Source organism: Ovis canadensis, chromosome 19 (genome assembly GCF_042477335.2).
Source record: "Ovis canadensis isolate MfBH-ARS-UI-01 breed Bighorn chromosome 19, ARS-UI_OviCan_v2, whole genome shotgun sequence".
NCBI lineage: Eukaryota > Metazoa > Chordata > Mammalia > Artiodactyla > Bovidae > Ovis > Ovis canadensis.
The window spans coordinates 63,052,748-63,073,837 of record NC_091263.1 but is presented as its reverse complement, the minus strand read 5'-3'; the positions used below and the strand labels follow the sequence as shown (position 1 = coordinate 63,073,837).

General features: G+C 51.6%; 1 protein-coding gene across 2 annotated transcripts in view; it reads left to right on the top strand.

The window, feature by feature from the left end:
- NISCH (nischarin) overlaps nt 1-20,833 on the top strand; it is a 57,943-nt gene extending 37,110 nt beyond the window's left edge. For both annotated transcript variants that reach the window (XM_069562129.1, XM_069562127.1), the window contains exons 16-21: nt 13,376-14,770; nt 16,705-17,089; nt 17,463-17,619; nt 18,084-18,212; nt 18,741-18,902; nt 19,613-20,833. In XM_069562129.1, the coding sequence (XP_069418230.1) occupies nt 13,376-14,770; nt 16,705-17,089; nt 17,463-17,619; nt 18,084-18,212; nt 18,741-18,902; nt 19,613-20,223 (2,839 nt within the window). In that variant the 3' untranslated portion in view covers nt 20,224-20,833. The remainder of the gene's footprint in view (nt 1-13,375; nt 14,771-16,704; nt 17,090-17,462; nt 17,620-18,083; nt 18,213-18,740; nt 18,903-19,612) is intronic.
- The last annotated feature ends 257 nt before the right edge of the window (nt 20,834-21,090 follow it).

Genomic DNA, 21,090 nt, shown 5'->3' with positions numbered 1-21,090 from the left:
GTCTCCCCTCCCTCTTCCTTGGTGTCTCTCCTCCCGCTCCCCGTTCCCTGTTTGTCTGTCTGTCTCTGTCCCTCCGGCTTAGCCTCTTTCCCTGTCTCTGTGTCTCTCTCCTGCTCTTTCCCCACCCTGTTTCCCTCGTGTCTCTCCTGTCTCTCTCCCTTCCCCCTTCGGTCTTCCTCTGCCTCTGTCTCACCCTGTCTCTCCTCCCTCTCCTCTTTCTTTCGGTCTCTTTCTCCCTCTCTCTCTCCATCTTTCTCCCTCCCAGTCTCTCTCGGCCTCTCTTTCTCAGAGTTCTCTCCGTGTCTCTTTCTCCCTCCCTCTCAATTTCTGTCCTTCTGCCTCCTTTTTCCCGTCTCTCTCTCTCTCTCTTTCTCCCTCCCACTCTCGGTCTCTCTTTCTCTGTGTATCTCTCTCTTCCTGTCTCTTTCTCTTTCATCTCTCTTTCTGCCTTCAAACCTCCTTCCTCCCAGCCTCTCTCTGTCGCTCTCTATTTCTCCCTCCCTCCTACTCTGTTTCTCTCCCTCTCTCACGCTCTCTTTTTCTCCCTCCCTCCCTCCATTTCTGCCTCGCTCCTTCTCAAACTCTGTCTCTCTCCCTCTCTCCTCCTCTCTCTCTCCCCACCCCTTTCTTTCTTTGTCTCTCTCCCTCTCCCCATCTCTTCCTCCCTTCTTCCCTCTCTTTTCCCCTCTCCTTCCCTCCCCATGTCTCCCTCCCTCTCTCTCCCCTCCCTCTTTCTCTGCCCCCTTCCCTCTTTTCTTTTCTGTCTCTGGTCTCTTTCTGTCTCCCCTACACTCTCTCTTGATTTGCCTCTGACTGCGTGTCTCTCTTTGATTTAGGTCCTACCTGAATGGCCTGCAGTGGTTTTCCTTACTTTCCGCAATTTGAGCCTCAATTTTGCAATAAGGATGGTCTGAGCCACAGTCCAGGTCTTGTTTTTGCTGACTGGATAGAGCTCCTCCATCTTCAGCTGCAAGAATATAATCAACTTGATTTCTGTATTGGTCCTCGGGTGATGTCCATGTGTAGAGTCTTCTCTTCTGCTGCTGGAAGAGGGTGTTTGCTATGGCCACTGCATTCTCTTTGCAAAACTTTGTTAGCCTTTGCCCTGCTTTATTTTGTACTTCAAGGCCAAACTTGCGTGTTACTCCAGGTATCTCTTGACTTCTATTTTGCATTCCAGTCCTCTGTGCTGAATAGCACATCTTTTTTTGGTGTTCGGTCTAAAAGGTCTTGTAGGTCTTCATAGAACTGTTCAACTTCAGCTTCTTCAGCGTTACTGGTTGGATCCATAGGCTTGGATTACTGTGATATTGAATGGTTTGCCTTGGAAACAAAGAGAGATCATTCTGCGGTTTTTGAGATTGCTCTCAAGTACTGCACTTTGGATTCTTGTTGACTCTGAGGACTACTCCATTTCTTCCGAGGGATTCTTGTCCATGTAGTAGATCCAGTGGTCATCTGAATTAAATTCACCCACTCCAGTTCACTTTAGTTCACTGATTCCTAACATGTCAATGAGAATCTCCGGGGAATCTGACTTTGAAGGTCAGCGGGATTTCATTACAGAACTTCCACAGGACTGGGAAAACAGAGACTCTTGGAGGGCACAAACAAAACTTTGTGAGCCCCAGAACCTAGGAGAAAGGAGCATTGACCCCACAACAGACTGAACCAGACTTGCCGGTGACTGTCCGGGAGTCTCTGGCAGAGGCGTGGGTCTACAGTGGCCTGCCTCTCGGGGTCAGCAGCTCTTCTGGGAGGTGTGTTGGTATAAGTTCTTTTGGAAGAAGAGCGAGAGGGCGAGAGCACAGCCCCACCTATCAGCAGGAAATTGGATTAAAGATTTACTGAACAAGTCACGATGGTGTGATCACTCACCTAGAGCCAGACATCCTGGAATGTGAAGTCAAGTGGGCCTTAGAAAGCATCACTACAAACAAAGCTAGTGGAGGTGATGGATTTCCAGTTGAGCTGTTTCAAATCCTGAAAGATGATGCTGTGAAATTGCTGCACTCAATATGCTAGCAAATTTGGAAAACTCGGCAGTGGCCACAGGACTGGAAAAGGTCAGTTTTCATTCTAATCTCAAAGAAATGCAATGCCAAAGGATGCTCAAACTACCGCACAATTGTACTCATCTCACATGCTAGTAAAGTAATGCTCAAAATTATCCAAGCTAGGCTTCAACAATACGTGAACCGAGAACTCCCAGATGTTCAAGCTGGTTTTAGAAAAGGCAGAGGAACCAGAGATCAAATTGCCAACATCCGCTGGATCATGGAAAAAGCAAGAGAGTTCCAGAAAAACATCTATTTCTGCTTTATTGACCATGCCAAAGCCTTTGACTGTGTGGATCACAATAAACTGTGGAAAATTCTGAAAGATATGGGAATACCAGACCACCTGACCTGCCTCTTGAGAAACCTGTATGCAGGTCAGGAAGCAGCAGTTCGAGCTGGACATGGAACAACAGACTGGTTCCAAATAGGAAAAGGAATACGTCAAGGCTGTATACTGTCACCCTGCTTATTTAACTTATGTGCAGAGTACATCATGAGAAACGCTGGGCTAGAAGAAGCACAAGCTGGAATCAAGATTGCCGGGAGAAATATCAGTAACCTCAGATATGCAGATGATACCACCCTTATGGCAGAAAGTGAAGAGGAACTAAAAAGCCTCTTGATGAAAGTGAAAGAGGAGAGTGGAAAAGTTGGCTTAAAGCTCAACATTCAGAAAACGAAGATCATGGCATCTGGTCCCATCACTTCATGGGAAATAGATGGGGAAACAGTGGAAACAGTGTCAGACTTTATTTTTTTGGGCTCCAAAATCACTGCAGATGGTGACTGCAGCCATGAAATTAAAAGACGCTTACTCTTTGGAAGAAAAGTTATGACCAACCTAGATAGCATATTCAAAAGCAGAGACATCAGTTTGCTGACTAAGGTCCGTCTAGTCAAGGCTCTGGTTTTTCCTGTGGTCATGTATGGATGTGAGAGTTGGACTGTGAAGAAAGCTGAGCGCCGAAGAATTGATGCTTTTGAAGTGTGGTGGTGGAGAAGACTCTTGAGAGTCCCTTGGACTGCAAGGAGATCCAACCAGTCCATTCTGAAGGAAATCAGCCCTGGGATTTCTTTGGAGGGAATGATGCTGAAGCTGAAACTCCAGCCCTTTGGCCACCTCATGCGAAGAGTTGACTCTTTGGAAAAGACTCTGATGCTGGGAGGGTTGGGGGCAGGAGAAGAAGGGGATGACAGAGGATGAGATGGCTGGATGGCATCACCGACTTGATGGACATGAGTCTGAGTGAACTCCAGGAGTTGGTGATAGACAGGGAGGCCTGGCGTGCTGCGATTCATGTGGTCACAAAGAGTCGGACACAACTGAGCAACTGAACTGAACTGAATAATAAGTGATGTTGAGCATGAATAATAAGTGATGTTGAGCATCTTTTCATGTGCCTCTTGGCCATCTGTATGTCTTCTTTGGAGAGATGTCAGTTTAGGTCTTTGCCTATAGTTTGATTTGGTTTTTTGTTTGATATTGAGCTTATGAGCTATTTCTATATTTTGGAGATATACATAGTGAAGAAATTCAGAAAGAGAAATAAAGATGATTTATTAATACATACATGTGGAATCTGGAGAAATGGTACAGATGAACTGACTTGTAGGGCAGGAATGAGACAGAATGGACTTGTGGACACGGGTGGGGGTGGCGTGAGGGTGTGTGAAGTAGAGCAGGAGGTTAGGAGCCATGCACGTGCCCTGCCATGTGCAGAGCGCTAACGCGAACCTGCTCTGTAGCCCTGGAAACTCAGGTTGGTGCCCTGGGATGACCTAGATGCCTGGGGTGGGGATGAGGGTGTGAGGGAGGTCAAAGAGGAGGAGGAGGATATTTGTATACATATAACTGATTCATTCATTGTATAGCAGAAACTAACACAATATTGGAAAGTAACTACACTCAAAAGTTTTTTCTGATCTTTCATTAATTTTGTATCCTGCAGATTTTCCAGATTCAATGATGAGCTCTCATAGTCTTCTGATAGTGTCTTTGGATTTTTTGTGTATCTGCAAACAGTGACAATTTTACGTTCTTGTTCCAGTTTGGATTTCTTTTATTTCCTTTTGTTTTCTGGTTGCTGAGACTAGACTCTCAAAGAACTGTGTTGAATAAAAGTGGCAAAAGTAAACATCAGGAGGTCTTGGAGGATATGTTTTGAGTTTTTCACCTTTGAGAATGATGTTGTATGTAGCCTTAATATGGTGAGATAGATTCCCTCTGTGCCCACTTTCTGGAGAGTTTTTTTTTTTAATTGTAAATGGGTGTTGGATTTTGTCAAAAGCTTTTTCTGCATCTATTAAGATGATCATATGGTTTCAATTCTTCAGTTTGTTAATGTGGTGTATCACATTGATTGACTTGTATTGAAAAATCTTTGCATCCCTGGGGTAAATCCCACTTGATCCTGGTATATGAACCTTTTACTGTGTTATTGCTAGTGTCTTATTGGGACTTTATGTGTCCGTGTTGAGTGATATTGGCCAGTAATCTTTCTTCTCTGTCTTTAGCATGTATTTGGCCGCATGGCGTCTTAGTTGCAGCACGCAGGGTCTTCCGTTGTGGCGCATGGGCGCTCTAGCTGTGGTGTGCAGGCTCCAGAGCATGAGCATGCAGGCTCAGCTGTTTCAGTGTGTGTGGTTCAGTTGCTCTGCGGTGTTGGGATCTTAGTTCCCCTGCCAAGGATCAAACCTGTGTCATCTGCATCGCAAGGCGGATTTGTAATCTCTGGACCACCAGGGAAGTTCTGTCATTTTCATTTTTGTATCTTTGGTTTTGGTATCAGGGTGATCGTGGCCTCATAGAATGAGCTATTTTCATTTTTGTATCTTTGGTTTTGGTATCAGGGTGATCGTGGCCTCATAGAATGCTCCCTTCTTTGGCAGTTTTTTGGAAGGATTTCAGAAGGATAGGTGTCAAGTGTTGTCTAAATGCTTGATAGCATTCATCTGTGAGGCCATCTGGTCCTGGACTTCTGTTGGGAGTTTTTGAATCACAGTTTCAGAACTTGTGATTGGTCTGTTCATGTCTTCTGTTCCTTCCTGGTTCAGTCTCTAAGAATTTGTCCATTTCTTGTAGATTTGTCCATTTTATTGGCATATAGCTGCTTGTAGTAGTCTGGTACCCTTTGTACGTCCGCGGTGTCAGTTGTAACTTGCCCTTTTTCATTCCTAGTTCTGTTAATAATTAATCTTTGGTTGTGCTGTTTCTTTGTGGCTGCACACCGTCTTTCTGGTTACGGTGAGGCAGGCCCACTCTTCGTTGCAGTGTGTGGGCATCCGTTGCAGTGGCTCTCGCATAGCGCAGACCCTGGGCACATGGGTTTCAGAAGGTGCAGCCCGGGGACGCGACAGCTGTGGCCCTCGGTCCTGGAGTGTGTGCTGGCTTCAGCATTTGCTGCTCTTGGGCTCAGTGGTTGCGGTGGGTGGGCTTGGTTGCTCCATGGCGTGTGAGATCTTCCTGGACAAGGGATCATACCAGTGTCCCCTTGCATTGGCAGGTGAATTCCTGTTTCTAATTTTCTTGATTTGAGCCCTCTTTGCTGTTTTTTCCCTTTGAGTCTAAAGCTTTGTCAGTTTTGTTCATCTTTTTATAGGACCAGTTTTGATTTTCCTTGACCTTTTCTATTGTTTTCTTCATCTTTGTATCATTTATTTCTGCTCTGGTCATTGTGCTTTCTTTCCTTCTGCTAACATTGGGGTTGACTTGTTCTTTCTCTGGTTCATTTGCGGGGGGGGTGTGTGTGTGTGCTTGACTGCACTGGGTGTTTGCTCTGTGCAGGCTTTCTCTAGTAGGGAGTGGGGGTTACTGTGCACTGGCGGCACATGGGTTTCTCACTGAGGTGGCTTCTCCTGTTGCAGAGCATGGGCCTTGGAGCACAGGCTCAAAAGCTGTGGCACGTGGGCTTAGTAGCTCTGTAGCATGTCGGATCTTCCCAGACCAGGGATTGAACCCATGTCCCCTGCGTTTGGCAGATGGATTCGCAGCCACTGGACCACAAGGGGAGTCCCACGGCCAGGCGTTAGTGTGAGATTTTCTCTTGTGTCCTGAGCTCAGATCACATTGCTTCAGCTTCTCTCTCAGACCTGCTTTGGCTGCATCCCATGGGCTTCGGATCGTCACGTTTCCATCGTCATTTGTCTCTAGGTATCTTTTTATTTCCTTTTCAATATCCTCGGTGATGCATCAGTCGTTGAGTAACATATCGTTCAGCCTCCATATATTTGTGGGGTTTTGCCGTTTTTTTTCTTGTATCTGATTTCTGATCTTATAACATTGTGGTCGGAAATGATACCTGATAAGTTTTCTTAACTTTACTGAGGCTTGATTTATGGCCAAAAATAAGCTCTGTCCTGGGGGATGTTCCCTGTGCACTTGAAAAGAAAGTGTATTTTGCTGCTTCTAATGGAATGCTCTATAAACATGAGCAAGTCCGTGTGGTCTATTGTATCTTTAACGCTTATGTTTCCTTATTGATTTTCTGTCTGGATGTCCATTGGTGTAAGTGGATATTAAAGTTCCATGCTAGTACTTTTTTTCTTATTTTCCCTTAATATATAATTACATTTTATTGAATGTTTCAGGTGCAAAGCAAGGTGATTCAGTTATACATATACAAATAGATTATTTTTGAAATTATTTTCCATTATAGGTTATTATAAGATCTTGACTGTAGTTACCTGTGATGCACAGTAAAGCTTTGTTGCTTTTGCCTATTTTTAATTAACAGTCTAATTAAATTAATGGGGAATTCCAAGAGGGTTTATGCCTAGGGGTACCTTGCTGGCCTTCTGCTGCTGGTGCCCCGTTCCTGTGCTGAGCCTCTGCCCAGCTGCGCCTCCATAGTAGTCCCTCTAATACTAGCAGGTAGTTTGGTTTAGTCTTCCTGTGGGGTCACTGCCCTTTTCCTCTGGATCTCCGTGTATGAAAGGTTTTGTTTGTGCCCTCCAAGACTGGAGTCTGTGTTTCCCCAGTCCTGTGGAAGTCTTGTAATCAGATCTCAGTGACCTTCAAGGCCAGATTCCCTGGGGAGTACGATTTCTTTGTCGGACCCCCGGGCTGGGAAGCCTGATGTGGGGTTCAGAGCCTTTGAAACAGTGGGAGAACTTCTTTGGTACTGTTCTGTAGGTTTTGGGTCACCCACCTGGTGGGTATGGGATTAGATTTTATCCTGATTGTGCCCTGCTGCCATCTCTCTGCGTCTTCCTCTCTGGTTTTGGATGTGGGGCATCTTTTTTTGGTAGTTTCCAGCATCCTGCTGTCAGTGGTTGCTCAGCATGTAGTTGTGATTTTTTTGTGCTCTCGCAGGAGGAGATGATGCCCTTCTACTCTGCTATCTTGAACTGGAAACTGATTTTTCCATTTTTAAAGAGCTGCTTTAAAAAAAAAAAATGATGTGGGAGGGTTAGTCTCCAAAGCCTCGACTGTTTACTCTGATTTTTACAGAAGAGGTTTCCCAACTGCATTTTATATATCCTTTTACATAAGGGCACATTAGAGGCCAAGAGGTACTACATAACAAGTATGGCCTTGTTAGTTAGTTATCTATTTTAAAAAGAAAAAAAAAAACTCTCTAGAAAGTGGGCATGGAGGGAATCTACCTCAACATGACAAAGACCACATACAACAAACCCACAATTAACATCATTCTCAAAGGTGAAAACTCAAAACATATCCTCCAAGATCTCCTGATGTCCACTCTTGACAATTTGACTGAACATAGATCTGGAGAGTGTAGTCACAGCAATCAGAGAAGAAAAAAAAATAAATCCAAATTGAAAAGAGAAAGTAATACTGTCACTGTTTGCAGATACACAGAAAATCCTACAGACGCTACCAGAAAACTACGAGAGCTCATCAATGAATCTGGTTAATTTGCAGGATACAAAATTGATACACAGAAATCTCTTGCATTCGTACCCAGTAACAATGAAAGATCAGAAAAAAATTTTATTGGAGTATAACTGCTTCACAACATTGTGTTAGTTGCTGCTGTGGAATGAATGAATCAGTTATATGTATCCATATATCCTCTTCCTCATGGAAGATATATAGTAGTGTGTTTCTGTCAATCCCAAACTCCTAATTTGTCCCTCTTCCCCATTTCCCCCTGGTAACTGTAAGTTTGTTTTCTACATCTGTGACTCTTTCATAAATATGTTCATTTGTACCATTATTTTTTTAGATTCCACATAGTGATATGTGATATTAGTCCTTATCTGACTTCATTCGGTATGACAATCTCTAGACCCACCCTACTGGGGCAAGTGGCATCCTTTCATTCCTTCTTTTGGCTGAGTAGTGCTCCGTCATTCACCTGTCAGTGATGTTCAGGTTTGTTTAGTTGACAGTTAGGTTTCTTACATGTCTTGGCTCTTGTGAACAGTGCTGCAGCGAACATCGAGGTAGCTGTTATCTTTTTGAATTAAGTCTTTCTCTGGATATAGGTCCAGAAGTGGGATTGTTGGATCATGTAGTAGGTCTGTATTTACTTTGTTAAGGAACCTCTGTACCATTCTCCATAATGGTTGTGACAATTTATATTCCTACTAACAATGTAGGAGGGTTCCCTTTTCTCCATACCCTCACAAGCATTTATTTTTTAGAGACTTTTTTTTTAAGAGATACGGTTTTAAAATATTTTGTTTGTTTATTTGGTTGCCCAGGTCTTAGTTGTGGAATGCAGGATGTTTGATCTTTGTTGCAGCATGTGGGCCCCTCAGGTGCAGCACAGGGGAGTGTGCTTGTGTGTTTGTGTGTGAGTGACTGTGACTGTTCTGGGTCTTTGCTGTGCACAGGCTTTCTCTAGTTCCTTTAGGGGTATGTGTGTGTGAGTGACTGTTCTGGGTCTTTGCTGTGCACAGGCTTTCTCTAGTTCCTTTTGGGGGTGTGTGTGTGAGTGACTGTTCTGGGTCTGCTGTGCACAGGCTTTCTCTAGTTCCTTTAGGGGTGTGTGTGTGTGAGTGACTGTTCTGGGTCTGCTGTGCACAGGCTTTCTCTAGTTCCTTTAGGGGTATGTGTGTGTGAGTGACTGTTCTGGGTCTGCTGTGCACAGGCTTTCTCTAGTTCCTTTTGGGGGTGTGTGTGTGAGTGACTGTTCTGGGTCTTTGCTGTGCACAGGCTTTCTCTAGTTCCTTTAGGGGTGTGTGTGTGTGAGTGACTGTTCTGGGTCTGCTGTGCACAGGCTTTCTCTGTGCACAGGCTTTCTCTAGTTTCTTTAGGGGGTGTGTGTGTGTGAGTGACTGTTCTGGGTCTTTGCTGTGCACAGGCTTTCTCTAGTTTCTTTAGGGGGTGTGTGTGTGTGAGTGACTGTGACTGTTCTGGGTCTTGCTGTGCACAGGCTTTCTCTAGTTCCTTTTGGGGGTGTGTGTGTGAGTGACTGTTCTGGGTCTTTGCTGTGCACAGGCTTTCTCTAGTTTCTTTAGGGGGTGTGTGTGTGTGAGTGACTGTGAGTGTTCTGGGTCTTTGCTGTGCACAGGCTTTCTCTAGTTCCTTTGGGGGCTGTGTGAGTGACTCTGACTGTTCTTGGTCTTGCTGTGCACAGGCTTTCTCTAGTTCCTTTGGAGGGTGTGTGTGAGTGACTGTGAGTGTTCTGGGTCTTGCTGTGCACAGGCTTTCTCTAGTTCCTTTGGAGGGTGTGTGTGAGTGACTGTGAGTGTTCTGGGTCTTGCTGTGCACAGGCTTTCTCTAGTTCCTTTGGGGTGTGTGTGTGTAAGTGACTGTTCTGGGTCTTGCTGTGCACAAGCTCTCTCTAGTTCCTTTGGGGGGTGTGTGAGTGACTCTGACTGCTCTGGGTCTTGCTGTGCACAGGCTTTCTCTAGTTGCAGTGAGTGGGGATTACTCTATTTGCAGCGCATGGCCTCCCATCCCTGTAGCCTCTCTTGTTGGGGCGCATGGGTTCTAGGGCTCAGGCTCAGTAGTTGCAGCACACAGGCTTGGTTGCTCTGTGGCACATGAGATCTTCCTGGACCAGCGATTGAACCCATGTCCGCTGCGTTGGTAGGTGGGTTGTTCACCATTGGACCGCCAGGGAAGTCCCACAGTTAGGTTGTTTGAGATTTTTCTTGTGTCCTGGGGTAGGATTGTATTGCTGTCAACTTCCCTCTTAGAACCTCTTTAGCTGCATCCCACAGGTTTTGGATTGTCATGTTTCACTGTCATTTGTCTCTATGTATTCTTTATTTCCTGTTTGATTTCTTCAGTGATCCATTGGCCATTTCATAACATTGTTTAACCTCCATATGTTTGTGGGGTTTTTCAGTTTTTTTTTTTCTTGTATTTGATTTATAATCTTACAGCATTGTGGTTGGAAAAAATGCTTGATGTGATTTCAGTTTTCTTGAATTTACTGAGGCTTGATTTGTGGCCAAAGATACAGTCTATCCTGCAGAATGTTCTATGTGTGCTTGAAAAAAAAGTCCATGCTCTTTTCGAATGGAATGCCCTATAAATATTAGTTAAGTCAATCTAGTCTAATATGTCTTTAGGGCTGGTGTTTCCTTTTTTTTTTTTTTTGGTGTTTCTTTATTGATTTTCTGTTCGGATGATCTGTCTGTTGAGTTCCCTGCTGTTATCGTATCACTGTTGATTTCCCCCTTCTTCACCATCTGAGCTGCCAGGGAAGCCCCTGTGACCGTTAGCGTTTATGTTTATATTGAGGTGCTCCTGTGCCGGGTACATGCATGTACTTGAAAGTGTTATATCTTCTTCTTGAATTGATCCCTTGATCATTATGTAGTGTCCGTCCTTGTCTTTTTAATATTTATGTATTTACTTGGCTGCACCATCCCTTAGTTACAGCACATGGAACCTTTGATCTTTGTTGTCATCTGTGTGATCTTTAGTTGCAGCATACGAACTCTGTCTGTTGGCTCTAACTCCCTGACCAGGGATCGAACCCCAGCCCCCTGTGTTGAGAGTGCAGAGTGTTAGCCACTTGACCACCAGGGGAATCCCATTTCCTTATCTCTTGTAACAGTCGTTATTTTAAGGTCTGTTTTGTCTGATATGTATACTGCTGTTTCAGCTTTCTTTTGATTTCCATTTGCATGAAATATCTTTTTTTATCCCCTCGCTTTCAGTCTATATGTGTCCCTAAGTCTGAAGGGGGTCTCTTGTAGACAGCATATATATGGGTCTTGTTTTGTATCCATTCAGCCAGTCTGTGCCTTTTGTTTGGAGCATTTATTTAATCTACATTTTCCATCTAAGGTCATTATTGATAGTACTTGTTCCTGTTGCCATTTTCCTAATAGATGAGGATTTGTTTTTGTTGGTCTTCCTTCGTTCTCTTGTGCTTTGATGACTGTCTTCAGTGTTGTGTTTGAGTTGCCTTTTGCTTTGTTGTTCGTGTGTCTGTTACAGGCTTTGGTTTGCAGTTCCCGTGAGGTTTGGGTTCTTCCGTGTCTCTACTTTGGCTGTGGCCGCCTGGCTGTGGCGCGTGAGGACTTTGGCTGTGGCGCTCAGGCTCAGTCGCCGTGTGGAATGTGGGATTCTAGTTCCCCGAGGAGGGGTCAAACCCGAGGCCCCTGCACTGCAAGGCCGATTCTTAACCATTGGACCACCAGGAAGTCCCTCTTGAGATTTTGCTCTAGCGGTCTTTACGCAAGGTTGTGTTAAGGTGCTGGTTTCTTGATTTCAAGTGTGATTCTGATTTCCTGTATTTGTGCTCCCCTCGTGGTTGCTGATTTTGATATGATAGTTGTGTGTGGGTGGTTTCCTACTATTACTTTATGTTTGCCGTTATGGTTGAGCTTTCCCAATTGTGCTTTTCTTGTTTCTAGCTTTGGCCTCTCCACCCCACCTCCAATGGCGTGTGTGCGTGCGCACGCGCGCGTGCATGCTAAGTTGCTTTGGTCATGTCCAGTTCTTTGCAACCCTATGGACTGTAGTCTGCCAGGCTCCCCTGTCCATGGGATTCTCCAGGCAAGAATACTGGAGTGGGTTGCCACGCCCTCCTCCAGGGGATCTTCCTGACCCGGGGATGGAGCTCTGCATTGGCAGGTGTGTTCCTTACCATTTACCATCTGCCCCGCCCCCCAGCCCTGCCCCCAGAAGCTCCTTTAGCATTTGTTGTAAGGCTAGTTTGGTGGTGTTGTATTCGCTTACCTTTTGCTCATCTGTAAAGCTTTTGATTTCTCTGAATCTGAATGAAAGCCTTGCCGGGTAGAGTATTCTTGGGTGTAGGTTTATCCCTTTCGTCACTTTAAATATATTTTGCCACCCTCTTCTGGCTTGCAGTTTCTGCTGAAAAATCATCTGATAACTTTATGGGGATTTCCTTGTGTGTTGTTTTACTTTTCCCTTTTGATTTTAATATTTTTTTCTTTGTATTTGACTTTTGTCAATTTGACTAATCTGTGTTTTAGCATGTTCCTCCTTGGGTTTATCCTGTATGGAACTCTGCACTTCCTGGACTTGAGTGACTGTTTCCTTTCCCATTTTAGGGACGTTTTTGGCTATAATCTCTTCGCATATTTTCTCAGGCCCTTTCCCTGTCTCTCTTCTGCTGGGACCCTATGATGTGGATGTTGGTGTGTTTAGTGTTGTCCCAGAGGTCTCTGAGACATTTCTCATTTCTCTTCATTCTTTTTACTTTACTCTGTCCTGAGGCAGCGATTTCCAGTGTCTTTGTTCTGTGCTGTGGCAGTGATCTCCACTTCTCTGTCTTCCAGCTCACTCACGCATTCTTCTGCCTCAGTTATTCTGTGCTTGCTTTTTTCTAGTGTATTTTTGGTTTCACTTATTGTATTGTTCATCTCTCTGTTCTTTTAACCTCTTCTCTTTGTTAAACATTTCTTGTACCCTCCTGGTCTGTACCTCCATTCTTTTTCTGAGATTTTGAATCATTTTTACTGTTACTGCTCTGAATTCTTTCTCACGTAGATCGCCTGTCTCTGGAGGAGCTTGAATTTAAATGTGAAGGTCCTCAGACCCACCTGTCCCACTCCCTACCCCTCTCAAGGTCACTGGGTTCCCCTGAAGGAAACCGTCGTCTAGTTAGTCCACGGCCTTGAGCACTCACTGCCTCTGGGGCTTGTGGCAGTGTCTACAGGACTGCGACGTCTTCGTGACGTGGGCAGGACTGCACTGGATGTCTGTGGTCTGAGGCCCTGGCAGTGTGGCTGTCCCAGCCTTCCAGCACTTCAGCTCCCTATCAGGGTGCTTGCTAGGAGCAGCCTTGACTGGTTAGGAGGCTTGTGAGACCCATGCATTGGTTCCTCAAGACCAGGGGGACAGCAGCAGAATCTGGATGTGGGGGGTGGGGGCATCCCAGCCCAGCACGCCGCTGACCTGGCCTCTCCCCACACAGCCCCGAGCACGCGGAGCCAGAGGTCCAGGTGGTGCCTGGGTCCGGCCAGATCATCTTCCTGCCCTTCACCTGCATTGGCTACACCGCCACCAACCAGGACTTCATCCAGCGCCTGAGCACGCTCATCCGGCAGGCTATTGAGCGGCAGCTCCCTGCTTGGATCGAAGCCGCCAACCAGCGAGAGGAGGGCCAGGGGGGGCAGGGCGAGGAAGAGGAGGAGGAGGAGGACGTTGCTGAGAACCGCTACTTCGAAATGGGGCCCCCAGATGCAGAGGAAGAGGAGGAGGGTGGGCCAGGCGAGGAAGAGGAAGAAGAGGAGGAGGAGGAGGCGGAGGAGGAGCGCCTGGCTCTGGAGTGGGCGCTGGGCGCAGACGAGGACTTCCTGCTGGAGCATATCCGCATCCTCAAGGTGCTCTGGTGCTTCCTGATCCACGTGCAGGGCGGCATCCGCCAGTTCGCCGCCTGCCTCGTGCTCACCGACTTCGGCATCGCCGTCTTCGAGATCCCGCACCAGGAGTCGCGGGGCAGCAGCCAGCACATCCTCTCCTCGCTGCGCTTCGTGTTCTGCTTCCCGCACGGCGACCTCACCGAGTTCGGCTTCCTCATGCCGGAGCTGTGCCTGGTGCTGAAGGTGCGGCACAGCGAGAACACGCTCTTCATCATCTCAGACGCCGCCCACCTGCACGAGTTCCACGCCGACCTGCGCGCCTGCTTCGCGCCGCAGCACATGGCCATGCTGTGTAGCCCTATGCTCTACGGCAGCCACACCAGCCTGCAGGAGTTCCTGCGCCAGCTGCTCACCTTCTACAAGGTGGCGGGCGGCTGCCAGGAGCGCAGCCAGGGCTGCTTCCCCGTCTACCTGGTCTACAGCGACAAGCGCATGGTGCAGACGGCCGCTGGGGACTACTCGGGCAACATCGAGTGGGCCAGCTGCACCCTCTGCTCGGCCGTGCGGCGCTCCTGCTGCGCGCCCTCCGAGGCCGTCAAGTCTGCCGCCATCCCCTACTGGCTGCTGCTCACGCCCCAGCACCTCAACGTCATCAAGGCCGACTTCAACCCCATGCCCAACCGGGGCACCCACAACTGCCGCAACCGCAACAGCTTCAAGCTCAGCCGCGTGCCGCTCTCCACTGTGCTGCTGGACCCCACGCGCAGCTGCACTCAGCCGCGTGGCGCCTTCGCAGACGGCCACGTGCTCGAGCTGCTCGTGGGGTACCGCTTCGTCACCGCCATCTTCGTGCTGCCCCACGAGAAGTTCCACTTCCTGCGCATCTACAACCAGCTGCGGGCCTCGCTGCAGGATCTGAAGACCGTGGTCATCGCCAAGACCCCTGCAACAGGGGCCGGGCCTCAGAGCCCCGTCGTGGATGGCCAGCCTGCCGAGGGCAGGGCCAGGTGAGACTGAGTGCGGGCTGCTGGGGGCCAGGGAGCAGGGGGCTGGCTGAGACCACCCCGCTCACCACACCCAAGCCTCTCACCCCTGTCAGCACTGCCCTTGGCTCCCTCGGCTTTGGTGCTGGCCTGCTTCTTATGTCCCAGGCTTCAGAAGAGGCCCTTCTCTGTGGAAGGACACTGGGCCTCGGCCCAGTTCTCTGCCATTTAGAGCCCTGCGTCGCTGGGCATCCAGGCTTCTGCTCCCACCTTGCCTGGCCCTCCCCGCTGGGCCCAAGCAAAGCCTCTAGACATCACCCATGTACCCTTGCCCCTGGGCTCCCAGTCCCATGGTTGGCTTTCGGAGCTGGGCTGGGGGAGCTGCTGCTGGCACGGCCTGCCTCTGACCCCCAGCTTCAAGCCTTACCGTTTGGTGAGCCGTACACTCCTTCCTTCTTAGGAGGACCTGGGTTGCTCAGGGGCCCACTCTGTGTGATTTTGTGAGTCCCAGACTTGTTGGCTGAGAGCAGCAAGGTCTGAGTCTGTAAGTGGGGTGGTCTCTCCCTGCAGAGCTCCTGCTCTTCCGGGGGAGACTGAGGCGCAGAGAGGAGGAACCCGCAGCCCTGTGCTCGTCCTCCTCACTTTTCCCTCCTTCCCCTGCTCCTGCTGCTGGGCCTGGCTCCCCTCGGAGCTGCCTGGGCTTGGGGTAGAGTGGCCTGTGAGGGGAACTGTGGTCACACTCGTGGTTCATGCCTGCCTTGGGCTCACGAGGGTCCCTGTGCCCTTCAGGGTGCCCCTTTCTCCTGTGGCTCCCCCAGCTTCATGTATGATGGGGCTTCCCCAGCCGGACAAGAAAGCCCTTCATTTGTTCCTGGTGGACAGTGGAGACCCTATCCTCACCCCAGCATTTCAGAGGCCCTGCCTTTTCCCTCCAGCCCAACCCCTCAACGGATGCTCCCAAAGGACATCCATCCTCTTCCTGGCTGAATCGGGGGCCCCTCATGCCCAGCTCAAGTCCTGTGCCGTCTGTAGAGACCCCTCATTCCTCTAGGTGCTGGGGAGCCGCTTGTGCCAGAGGTGGCCTCGCGAGGCTGTCTCTCTGTCTCCCTGCCCCCGTGATGGGGCTTCAGATGGTGACACCTTGTCTCTGTTTCCCTGCCACCCCCAAACCTGGCTGGACCTTGCCCACAGAGGGGACTGCATACAGAAAGCAGGCGCCCCGCTTCACCCCACCAGACGCGTGTCTGCCCCAGGCCAACAGGAGGAGAGCCTGGGAAGCTTGGGGGGATTTGGCCCTGTGCAAGATCAGGGCCCCAGGGACCTCTCTCAACAGACAGCTGTTCGATTGAGAGGACGGTATCTGGGACTCCCCACTGACATGAGCCTGGGCTTGTGGGTGTGTAGGCTGGTTGTGGGGGGCTCCCAACATGGACGAGGATTCTTTCTGAGCATTGTTGGACCTGGTGCTTAGAGCAGTCGAGGGAACATCCAGTGTGGCCACATGCAGTGGTGGCCAAGGGGGGCGAGTTCCTGGGACACCTGAGGAGGCCTCAAAGGCAGACTGAGGGAAGGTTGAGTTTTTGTTTCTCAACCCCACGTGCCCCAGGGTCCCAGCCCTGGGCACCCTGGTCCGCACTCTGGACGCTGGAGTGGCATCGGTGATACTTTCACCACCTCTTCAGAATGATTTTTCAGCCCATGGGTCACATCTGTCTGTCTCAGCCTTGATCCGTCTTCCCCTCTCCCTCCCGTCTTCCCATCTCCCTCGCAAGAGAAGGGGCCTGGGCACCTTTCCCTTTGCTCTCACCATGAGGAACCGAGATGAAGTCCCCAGACGACTCCAGAGGTGGTGTGTGATGCGTGCAGTCCGCACATGCTGAGGTTTCACGTGGGCTAGGAGTCTGCATTTGGGGCCCACATGTTAATACAGTGTTTCTCGGGGGAATTGGGATATGTAGCAGTGACCAGAATCTCCAAGAAGCTCCAGCAGAGACTGCAGCCCCAGCCCTGGTGGAGGTCCCAGCTCTCACTCCAGGAGAGGCCTCAGCCCCAAGCCCAGCAAAGACCCCAGCTCCAGCGGAGGTCTCAGTGCCAGCTCTGGTTCCAGTGGAGGTCCCTGCGGAGGCCGAGGCCTCAGCAGAGATCCCAGCAGAGGCCTCAGCCTCAGTGGAGGCCCTGGCCCAAGCAGAGGCCCCTGCACAGTACCCAAGTGAGTCCCTGATCCGGTCCACGTCGGAGGACAATCAGATCCCATCACACCTGCCCGCCTGCCCATCTCTCCGGCACATCGCCAGCCTGCGTGGACGGGCCGTGGTCGAGTTCTTCCACAGCAGCATTGCTGAGGTAGGGCTGGCACACCCATGGAGGAAGGTGGCTCTGCCTTGGGCTCAGCCTCAGGTTCTCAGCCTTCTCGATGCTGGCTTTTCCCCCAGCTTCAGCTCTTCACGGGTTTGAGGACCTGAGTAGGGAGGACCTGGCCAATTGTTCCCTCCATCACTGTCTCCCGCTGTGGCCGTTCCTAGCTTTGGTCCCTGGGCAGACCCCCTGCAGACTGTCTCCCGCTTCTTGACGTGGTAGAGCCCCATGCCACCCCCCGGGGCAGCAGGTCACCGGCCAGTGGGGCTGGCGTGAGCCCCCTTCCCAGAAGCCTGGGAGAGGAGCTGCACACCCTGGTCATGGGCTGTCCTGCAGCCCCAACTGGCCCCTCTGTGTCCAGGTGGAAAACGAGGAGCTGCGGCACCTCCTGTGGTCATCGGTGGTGTTCTACCAGACGCCAGGGCTGGAGGTGACAGCCTGCGTGCTGCTCTCTACCAAGGCCGTGTACTGCGTGCTGCACGACGGCCTCCGCCGCTACTTCTCAGAGCCGCTGCAGGGTGGGCACTGGGGCTCGTGGGGACGGGAGGGCTTCTGTCTCTGGACCCCCGTGTGACCTGAGGAAGTAGCGGTTTGGCTGTACAGGGCTGAGACTGTCTTCTTGGAGGAAGAGGGGGTGATGTCAGCACTATCCTCCTGGAGCTGGCACAAGGGATGTGAGGCCAGGCATGAATGCACCCAGCCAGGCCCGTGAGGGCCCGGGCAGCCTGCCCCTTGGGGCCTCGGTGGGTTCCTCAGCCAGTGGGCTGTCCTAGGACTCCTGGTGTATCCAGCACACCAGGCTCGGCTCAGACTGTAGCACACATTTCCCCTGAGGTCTTGTGTGTCCAGAGGTGGTGGTGGCTCCTCGGCGGGCCAGGCCGTCACGGGGACCCTTTCCTGCTCCAGGCAGCTGTGTCCCTGGGAGCCTTGTGCTCACCCGGCGCGGCCACCACCACATTCGGTCCCTTTCTCCCTCTCACAGATTTCTGGCATCAGAAAAACACCGACTACAACAACAGCCCCTTCCACATCTCTCAGTGCTTTGTTTTGAAACTCAGCGACCTGCAGGTAGTCAACGTTGGGCTTTTCGACCAGTATTTCCGGCTAACGGGTGAGTGCCCACTCTGCTTTGTCCTATTTTGGGTGAAGGCCAGTGTCCCCAGTGGGCTTCCACCTTCATACGCGGATGCATTATTGCAGGCAGAGTTATCTGTCTGCTCACAGGCCAGTTCACCGGAGCGGGAGGAAGCCGGTTCAGGAACTGCTGAGAGAGCAGGACTCACCCCCAGGACTTTGAGCGGGAGGCCAGGGACCGAGGCGGCAAAGTGCTGGGCGGGCGGGCAGAGTGGGCCCAGGGCTCCCGGGCAGGATGTGTCTGACTCATACTTCCTGAAGAGAGAAAGCTAAGCTCTTTCCCTAATGCCTCTGTATCCCCTTCCAGAAAAATGTCACAGCCCTTCCGGCCTGAGAAGCGGCCGTCTCCCCGGACCCCGTGATGCGCCCCCCGTGCGCTTTCCTGGCCCCGGCTCTGTGGTTCTCAGGTCCAGCCTGACCTGCCGGAGACTAGAGAAGATGCGGGGCCGGGGCCGGGGCCGGGGCAGCGGCGGCCTGCGGTCATGCCTGTCCCCTTCTCTCGCAGGCTCCTGCCCGGCGCAGGTGGTTACCTGCTTGACGCGGGACAGCTACCTGACACACTGCTTCCTCCAGCACCTCATGGCTGTGCTCTCCTTGCTGGAACGCACACCCTCACCTGAGCCTGTGGACAAAGACTTCTATTCTGAGTTTGGAAACAAGACCACAGGTACCCCCACCCAGCTCAAGTCTCCTGGCCGACCCTGAGGGCTGTAGCAGGCCCCAGGACAGCGTCTCTATGCCACAGCAGCCCTCTGCTTCTAGCTCTCTTTTCCTGCTTAGTCAGCTCGTTTCCCATGGCTTTTTTTTCTGGCTCTCGTGGATCTGTGTTACTGTGCGCAGGCTTTCCCTGGTTGTAAGCAGAGGCTCCTCTCTGTCCTGGTGTGTGGGCTGCCCATGCCGCGGCTCCTCTTGCTGCGCAGCGTGGGTGCTTGTTGCGTGGGCTTCCGTAGTGGCGGTGTGTGTGGGCTCAGTGATTGTGGCTTGTGGGCTCTAGAGTACAGGCTCTGTAGCCGTGGGCCCAGGCTCCCTGGAATCAATCTTCCTGAACCAGAGGTCGAACCAGTGTCCCTTGCATTATTGCAAAGCGGTTCCTGAACCACTGGACCACTGAGGAAGCCCTGCATGGACTTTTCCACGGCAGAGTCTCTGTCCCGGCAAACCCACAGCCATTCAGCAGGTGCATTTCGTGCCTGCCCTGCTCTGCGCTGCTGGCCTGAGGGTCTCAGGCTGAGCGGGGGGCGCTTGGATCACTCTCTGTCACTTCTGACGGTCATGTGACTCATGCTGCCATCTCTGGGGGGCTTGGGGCTGCTGGTAAGCCCAGCACCACCACAGGCCAGTTCCAGCCTGCAGCCCTGGTGGCGTCTCTCTCTTCAGGGAAGATGGAGAACTATGAGCTGATCCACTCGAGCCGCGTCAAGTTCACCTACCCCAGCGAGGAGGAGGTCGGAGACCTGACGTTCACTGTGGCCCAGAAGATGGCTGCCCCGGAGAAGGCGCCGGCCCTCAGCATCCTGCTGTGTGTGCAGGCCTTCCAGGTGGGCTCGCCGCAGCCGGGGCGCTACAGGGGCTTGCTGCGCCCCAAAACGCTCCTGCTCACCAGCGCCGAGATCTTCCTCCTGGACGAGGACTTTGTCCACTACCCGCTGCCAGAGTTTGCCAAGGAGCCGCCGCAGAGGGACCGGTACCGGCTGGACGATGGGCGCCGCGTCCGGGACCTGGACCGCGTGCTCATGGGCTACCAGACATACCCACAGGCCCTCACCCTGGTCTTCGATGACGTGCAGGGCCACGACCTCATGGGCAGCGTCACCCTGGACCACTTCGGGGCGGTGCCGGGCGGCCCGGCCAGAGGCAGCCAGGGCCGTGAGGTCCAGTGGCAGGTGTTTGTCCCCAGCGCTGAGAGCCGAGAGAGGCTCATCTCGCTGTTGGCCCGCCAGTGGGAGGCCCTGTGCGGCCGGGAGCTGCCCGTGGAGCTCACCGGCTAGGCTTGCCTGGGTGACAGCTGGCCCTTGCTGCCCGCCGTGCCTGGCCTGGTGTTCCCCCAGGGCTGGGAAGAAGGCATCTTCGCTGTTTTTAAACTGTGCTCTCTCGCGGTACCTTCGTTTGACCGTCCTCCCAGAGAGTGTGGATACCTGCGTTCAGCCGGTTCTTCCCGGCCTCGGGAGTGGAGGCGCCGGCTCCGCGGGCTGCCGGCCCCCCATAGACCTGTCGCCCGCCCCTTGTGCCGCGTGGCCGGGCCCACCAGTGTCGTGTCTTCTGTCGTGAGACTGCTGTTAATCTGTGGCGCCGTGGGTCTGCTTTGTTCTTCTGTGCGTCCTCGCCTGAGATGTCAAGTGCAGTCTCGTTGCTGTTGCTGTCATTGTGGACATCTGCTGCTAATTCCGAAGCCGGCAGTGAAATGCACATTGCAAGCTCCCACCCCACGCAGTTTTCCAGAGGGGAGGCCCCTCCTGGTCCAGACTAGTGGGAGAGCCCCTGGCAGGAGGCTGCCGGGCCTTGGGCTGGGGGCTGGGGGCAGGGGACCTGGAGCTGCCAGCACTGAGTGTGAGTCCTGTCGCCTGTTTTCTCTATTCCAGTAAAGCCAAGTTTGACACAGTCTGGGTCTTTTATTTCAAGGGCCACTGGGGTCCCAGCAGGGCATTGGTGCAGGGCATGGTTGGCCTGAGGGAGCGAAGGTGCTTTAGAGACATAAGAAGGTGAGCTACTGGGGGAACGGAGCAGGGAGGAGGCTGCAAAGGACCAAAGGGAGCGGCTCTCCCGGGCTGGGTATTGGATGGGTTTCCGAGGAGCCTGGGATGGGAGGTAGAAGGGGCTCTTTGGACAGGGCCCTGCTGGGCTGTGGCTAAACCAGG